This window comes from Limulus polyphemus, unplaced genomic scaffold (assembly GCF_000517525.1).
Source record: "Limulus polyphemus unplaced genomic scaffold, Limulus_polyphemus-2.1.2 Scaffold2158, whole genome shotgun sequence".
NCBI classification, from domain to species: Eukaryota; Metazoa; Arthropoda; class Merostomata; order Xiphosura; family Limulidae; genus Limulus; species Limulus polyphemus.
In genome coordinates this window covers 40,719-48,527 of record NW_013667768.1, presented here as the reverse complement: position 1 = coordinate 48,527, position 7,809 = coordinate 40,719, and the positions used below count along the sequence as shown (strand labels likewise).

Here is a 7,809-nt window from a genome sequence, read left to right as displayed (position 1 = left end):
TGTCTATTTAAGTTTCATTGTTGAGAGTGACTTCTAGTTGTTTAAGTTTCGTCAACAGTGACCACTGTCTATTTAAATTTCATTGTTGGCATTGACTGTTACCTTTTTTATCTTAATTGTTTAAATTAATTACAACTTTGTTTCATGTTAATTGATGTCAGTGACAACAACTTTTATGTTAATTAATGTCAGTGGCTATAACTTGTTTTACTTTAATTGTTGTCAGACATTTTATGAAAATGTCACCTTATATACGACTTTGGTTTATACGTATTCGTGGAGATTACTTGGAAAGTATTTTTAATCACATTTGATTATCATTAGATGTCAGTTATTGTATACATATTTTTGGCGACATTAATTTTTATGTCAGTTGTGAAGGAACATTGTACGAAAATCTCGTATTACGTACGCTCTTGGATAAGTTTATTTAGATTATTTGGGCAACAACTTTAACCTCGTTTGATTATCATTAGGCGTCAATTAACGTAAGCAAGTAATTTTGGGCGACTATAATTTGATTCCATTGTCAAGGAAAGGATAACAGCCATTATAAGAAATATATATATAATTAAAAAAACAACAACAAAAAACAAAAACGAAAGCAAATTTTGCCGGTTGCTAAGCAACGGATCCCAGATCGTCAGCTGGTGGTGATGGAGAGAGAGAGTGTCATTTTGCACGTACTCCAAGAAATACATCTTGTATTAAGACATGAAATTATTTCCAAGAGAAAGCTGGGCTGTTATCGTACGGGCTTGTGGATCAGAGGGTCCATGGTTCGCGTCTCGTTGTCGTAAAATCGTGCTGCTCTGCACTTTGGGGCATTATAAAAGCACAAATAGCCCATTGTTTAGCTTTATGCTTATCTCCAAAAAAACAATAACTACTCGAATAGTCTTCCTATTATTTTTAATGTTTGCTTCCTAAACGTATTTTTGTAATTCGGTGCAAGTTGTAAATGTAGATAGAAAAAATGTTACTGACGAATAACCTCAGCACGAACCTTCTACCTGGATTATAACTCCACTTCTTCCAGACGAACTAAATTTTTAAGGTTAAAATAACTTTTTATTGGTTTAACAGAGTTTAAAAGCACAACATACAATTTTAACTTCAAAGTTAAAATATTCTTATTATTAACATAATCAAGTTTTAAGGCTAACACATTAAAAATCCAGAATTTCCTCTGTTGTTCTTGCGGTGGCACTAAATATCGAGGTTTGATCCCTAGGGTGAGCACGGTACAGCTAACCCAAAGTGCAGCTTTCCGAACATTGTCTTCTAGTTGTCCATCATGTACCATGAGATTAACATATTAAAGTGATTTGTCGCGTGTCACGTTGAAAACTAAACCTTGCTGTCTTGCACAAAGCTTTACAGTATCCCACACGTTTCTTTCACATTGAACATTTCCCTGGCAATACAATTTAAATAAATGTGTATCATTATTTCAACATTGGAAGTTGTAAATTATCGCTTGCTACAGAATCACACCATCCACAAAATAAATCCAGATGTGTCTTTAAATACAACCATTTCAGTACAGAAACTTTGTGTTTTATTTTTATCTTCTCCGGATGTTACCTTCCATAAAGAGTCTAATAATCTCCAAGAATCGTCTTGATGTATAAAAGTTATGAGCCGCCAAAAGCTTAAAAAGAGATATTATTAACCGTGTGTCTTCAGGTACTATCTTGCGACATCAAGGAACTGCTGAGGTTCTCTGGTAGTGCATGAGCCATGTTGCCAATTAAAGACTTCTCAGGAGTTTCGTAGTGCCTGTGCCTATACTTTCTGGTAACCATGGATGCCATACAGATGGTAAGGAACATTCCCGCCACAATTCCTAGCACCACAGCTATTGCTCCTTTGCTTGTGGTGTATATGCCCTGCATGATGAAATTTGCGTCTCGTGTTTGCGCATGTGCACAAGAAAGTTGGAGATAGTCCCCTTCTTCTTCATCCTTGACTGCAATGCAAAATTGGTAATTGGTATCTGGTTCAAGATTGTTGATGGTGTATGAGCGGTGGACATAGCTTACCGTTATAGTCTTATATTCTTCTCCCGGTTGGTTGTCAGTCTTGTAAAGTATGTCGTACTCTGGGAAGTTGTTTCTAGCTGTTCCATTCCACACAACGGTCACAAAAGTTGAGGATACCCTCTGAGGAAACAAACCGATGTCAACATTCTTGACTTGGAGGGTGATGTTTTTAAAGGCAACACTCACGTTGTTTTCCGCGACACACTTGTAAACTCCAGAATCCTTGGGCTTTAAGTGGTGTAGAGTTAGAGTGCCAGGATGCTTTCCTGGAGTCAGAAAATTGTTGTTTGATTCATTTAGCACAATTCCAGAGGGTAGAATCCAATGTAGTTTTGGTGGGGGAATCCCAAAAGCACGACAAGCAAACGTTTGTGACTCTCGAATCTCTGCATTGATTGTTTTGTTAAGATAACCAATCATGACTGGTTCACAAAATGGAGGTATATCAGCGAGATTCAGTGACTTAAGGGAGATCGAATCCAGTTTCTGAGTTTGAGAACACGTTAACTTGTCTGGGTCTAAGAAGACTGCGGACGAACTGTTACCTTGACCGAGTGCCTTTCGAATCCACCGGACATTACAATTACATAGAAGTGGGTTGCCGTGCAAAGTAAGATGTACGGATGGGCGTCTCTTGACGATTTCGTGACTTAGAGCTGAAAGGTTATTTCTGTGCAACAGCAAAACCCTCAGCTGTGGTACATTGATAAAAGCATGAGAGTCTACATATTGGAGAGATGGATTGTTGAAAAGATAGGCTTTTTCTAGGCTGAGAAGGTCCAAGAAGGACCCACGGTCTATCAGCTGAAGCGTAGTTGAGTTGGATAACGAAATCTCCTCTACGGGGACGTGGGTAAAGGCACCTGTGCCTAATTGAGAAATGGGATTAGCGTCCAAGCGAAGAACCCTCAAAGACCTCATGGACAGAAGAGCTACCGACGGAACTTCGGTTATATAATTGTTATCCAGTAGCAAAGTTGTTAGATTTCGAAGTCCCACAAAAGCTCTTTCGTGAATTCCTCTAATTCTGTTATGAGACAGCGAGAGATGGCGAAGATGGACTACTGCTGAGAATGTTTCGCCGTTTAGATAGAAAACCTCGTTGTGAGCGAGTTCAAGAAATTCCAAGTTCATCACATCATAAAACCACTCTGCTGATATTGAGTGAATCGAATTACCTTTTAAGTTCAAGTGTTTCATATTATTCATGTCATCAAACACTCGTTCGTCGATAAACTTCAGATGGCCGGCTGAGATGACTAATGTTTCCAACTTATGGATGCCACGGAAAACGCCATTAAGCAACGTCCGAAATCTGTTGTAGGACAGGTCAAGAAAGCGCAACTTTGTCAGGTTTTGGAAGATGGACCCACGTCCTAGTTGTTTGATTAGGTTGTTAGAAAGATCCAGCTCTAAGAGGCGTGGGAGGAACGGGATGTTGTTCAACAGATCAGAGAACTGATTTCCAGGAAGAAGAAGAGACTCAGTTGTTAGAGGTACTACACTAGGTATTTCTAGTAGGTCTCGAGATGAACAGTTCACGGTTTGAACTTTAGCGTTAATAAACAAAGATTGATGAACTAGACAGTCACATTCAATTGGACAGCTGATTTCTAAACTACTGACTACCGGCCACATGATTATCTGCAGGGTTAACCAAGTAAACATCTTGATACGACTCGTAAATAATATCTTATCGATATCGTATCTTCAGCATATTATTTTGTGAAATTGACGAAGATCCTGCAAGAAAAAGAAAAGATAAGATTTAATAACATGCAAAGAATTTTACTTAAATATCTTAATCACATTTTATAAAGTATTTACTCTGTAAATACGTAATAGAAATCGTGTCATGTTTAGATCACCTTTAACCAAGTCCAAACATATGCAAACAAAAAAACTATTAAACTCCAAACTCTAAACTTGTAGACCATGAACCGATGTAATCAGTGTACTTTTTCCTAAGCCTTATCATATTAGTTTCTTTCAATGTTTGCTCTCTCGTGCATGAAAATGATCTGCATAGCCCGTGCTGACAGGTTACACTGTGATTGGCTGTTATCCAACCAATTAGACAGTTTCAGAAAAGAATACACCTATAAATAACTGGCAATAATTCTACTCCCAGCAGTAATGTGGCGGATGCACTCATGGCTTCCTGGACAGAAATGCCACATGACGAACGTTTAAAATATCAAAGTTTTAGCTGGTGGCAACACTATGAAATAAATGTGAGACAAAATTACATGTTTCAGTGGTAACCTTATGGAAACTATGAATAGGGTTCATGAAACTATTTACTTGATAACAAAAAACGCGGAGGCACTTTTAACAACACTTTCAAAAAAATGCTTCAGATGGTATGTTTTTGCTAGCAAGAAAGTCATGTAGGAAAGTGTACGTTTCAGGGGGAGGGGGGACCAAAGGTGGATATAATCATTGCGAGTATTGTTGATTGGGGGATACCAAAGATTGAAATAATCATTGCGAGGATTGATTCTTAGTTTTAAGCGTGCTCGTCGATCTTCACAGCGTGATAACAACTCTACTAGGTGAAGACGACGAAAACTGCTTTTCTACAACATGGAAACGCTTGTTTTTTTTATTTGTTTCGAAACTTGTAGTGAAGTAAATGTATATAGAAGCTAGTAATGGAGATGTCTATTGAAATTAGTGAAACATATATTGCTTTATTTTATTCTATACACCAATTCAGGAGCTAGTCAACAGTTTGTTTTAAGCGCCAGAGGAACGTTTTTCAAATTAAAACTGAACCATTATTGTAGATTCATCCAACAAGAAAATGACAGAAATACTTACGAACGATCGTCTAAATGACATGAGGGGTCGGAGTTTGGACTTGATTACCTATGTCACTCTCCCACCCCCACCCCCCTGGGAAACCACCTATGTGTGCTCCATGCGTTATATCCGTTTATAACTGAGTAACCGCCGACCCGTTTGTAAAACCCGGCATGTATCCTTCAGGCCTCTCGGGGAGTGACGTAAGCCGGTGTTTCAGTCTCACCCACCTATGTCTTTCCCGTGCGTTGAACGGGTACGTCAGCTCGAATACAGAAAATAGAGTAACTGTTTAGTGCCTATAAAAACATTCTTATTTTCACGTCTTCCTTTTAATTAAACCATACCAAACTTAAGAGCAGATATAAATTTTAACACACAGCTCAGCCTTACTAGACTTCAGCTGGTATAATAACTTTTAAGGCACAGCTCAGCCTTACTAGACTTCAGCTGGTATAATAACTTTTAAGGCACAGCTCAGCCTTACTAGACTTCAGCTGGTATAATAACTTTTAAGGCACAGCTCAGCCTTACTAGACTTCAGCTGATATAATAAGTTTAAAGGCACAGTTCAGCTTTACCATGCTTCAGCTGATATAATAAATTATAAGACACAGCTCAGCCTTACTATACTTCAGCTGGTATAATAACTTCTAAGGCACAGCTCAGCCTTAATAGACTTCAGCTGATATAATAAATTATAAGACACAGTCCAACCTTACTAGACTTCAGTTGGTATGGAAAATCTTAAGAAAAAACCTTCGCCGGGTTTAACTTAAATTTTTAAGGGTACTACTTAGAACTATGAAATTCCCAAACACTACAAACGTTTTATGTCTTATCACCCCTTTTAAAACAGTTAGCTCACTTTAAAGTTACAAAGTTATTCAATAACTTTCATAATGCCTGTCTTGGTAGGTACTAGGTTTCACATCAAAGTTTATAGTGCATACTGGAAGGATTTACACATTGTGATAAAAGTTTAGAGAAACGACCTTTACACTACAGATGTAAATATATTTGCTTTTTATTACTACCAACGTTTCGCTTTTACACCTTCTTCAGGGTTAATACATACAAACTGTTGGTAATAATTATATAAATATATATATATATACATTTGTAGTGTAAAGGACGTTTATCTAAACTTTTATCACTAGGTTTCACAGTCTGTTAATGCGATACGTGGTAGCAGGGGTTTAGAAAAAAAAGCCTCCCATCCCCCACCTCAAACTCAAAGAATGTTTGTATAAATGACTCAGATTGGGTGTTTAACTAATATTTCATTGGATTAAACACTAAATATTTTCTTGCACTTTTATGGAAAATGAAAGTTAATAAATTATAATTTTTAAAATTTTTATTTAACTCACGAGAGCAAGTTCCCAAGAGGTCGCTCGTCTTGCTCGTGCTCAGTAATTAGGTGCTATGGGTCAGTTTTAGCGTGTATAATTAGTCAGTAAAGTGTAACCTACCTTCAGTTTCAAGCGCTGATACGTTTCTTATTTCCCAAAACATCTTGTTAAACACTCCACGGATTTAAATTTTATAGTACTACTCTATAAAAAAATATCTTATTAAAAATCTCGTTGATTCGATCGTAACGAAGCAGAACCACTAAAAGTAAAACGTACTTGGATAAGGGTTAGCAAGATCGCATGACAGTTATGGTTCAGTTTATTAGGGTTAATGTTTATGAAATACAAGGAGGCTAACTTATTAGGAATGTATTAATATTTAGACTATATTATATTTCTTTAAGCGTCATTCTCCCTTTTCTATAATAAACAGTTACTTTAAAAATAAATTTCTCAAATGGTGAAAAAATTTAGGGCATTCAGTGCAACTAACCTCTCTTCCCAGAGAAAACTTTCTAGACGGCGCTACATCCTACACAAAAGCGACAACAGCAGACGTTCGATCATGTCTATGGTAAGCTTCAACGGCGGGAAACTGCGGAAGAATACAGTAAACTCATTTATGTTGTTGTTATTGTTGTTCCGTAAGGATATTGTTGCTCTATTTTATTTTTGTAAGTTTTTGATTAACACTTAAAAAATAGAAGTAATTTTTGACGTTTATTTTGATATTATTTAAGAAGGAGTTTAAATAAACAGTTTCTTTTTTCTTAGTTTTCGGGATATCGTAATTAGTGTTAAATGCTAACAATTACGTAAAATGTTGCTCACAGATTGTTGAAGGGTACTATTTTATGCACATATTTTAGAATGTATTTGAGTTAATAACTGTTCGCCCAAACATAGGCGAAATGCCATTTCTCTAATAAACGTTTTTTAAAGCCGGTTTTTCTCTACCAGTGTAGTTTATATATTTCATCATACTGAGTGTTTCTATGTTGTTGTTTTTTAACGAAGAACATCTGATGAAATCGCTAACTGTCTAAGTAAAATACACGGGGACCACCTCTCCTTCAGTAATTAGTGGAATCAAGTACATAGGGACCATCTCTCCTTCAGTAATTAGTGGAATTAAGTACACAGGGACCACCTCTCCTTCAGTAATTAGAGGAATTAAGTACACGGGGACCACCTCTCCTTCAGTAATTAGCGGAATTAAGTACACGAGGACCACCTCTCCTTCAGTAATTAGCGAAATTAAGTACACAGGGACCACCTTTCCTTCAGTAATTAGTGGAATTAAGTGCGTATTGATGGTATTTTTTAATCAAGTTTGTTGTGTATCATATATGCTATTAGGAAACTCTGTATCCAACAAAGCCATAGACTAACAAACAATTTGATATTTAAATATTTCAGAAAAACGTGTTCAAAAACCCAATTGTGTCCACTTTCTTGGGATATTTAAGGATAAAACATAGTATCCACGAACATAGAAAACACAAGTTAACATAGTATCCACGAATATAGAAAACACAAGTTAACATAGTATCCACGAATATAGAAAACACAAGCTGACATAGCATCCACTAACATAGAAA

The 7,809-nt window shown here is 36.7% G+C and overlaps 1 protein-coding gene across 1 annotated transcript; it reads right to left on the bottom strand.

The window, feature by feature from the left end:
- Positions 1 to 1,083: 1,083 nt before the first annotated feature.
- On the bottom strand, positions 1,084 to 6,730 carry LOC106466122 (leucine-rich repeat neuronal protein 3-like). The gene is made up of 2 exons (XM_013926361.2): positions 6,702 to 6,730; positions 1,084 to 3,788 (listed from the first exon to the last, which is right to left on the bottom strand). Exon 2 carries the CDS (start codon positions 3,711 to 3,713, stop codon positions 1,686 to 1,688), a length of 2,028 nt encoding a protein of 675 aa, XP_013781815.2. The 5' UTR covers positions 3,714 to 3,788; positions 6,702 to 6,730; the 3' UTR covers positions 1,084 to 1,685.
- Positions 6,731 to 7,809: the final 1,079 nt, after the last annotated feature.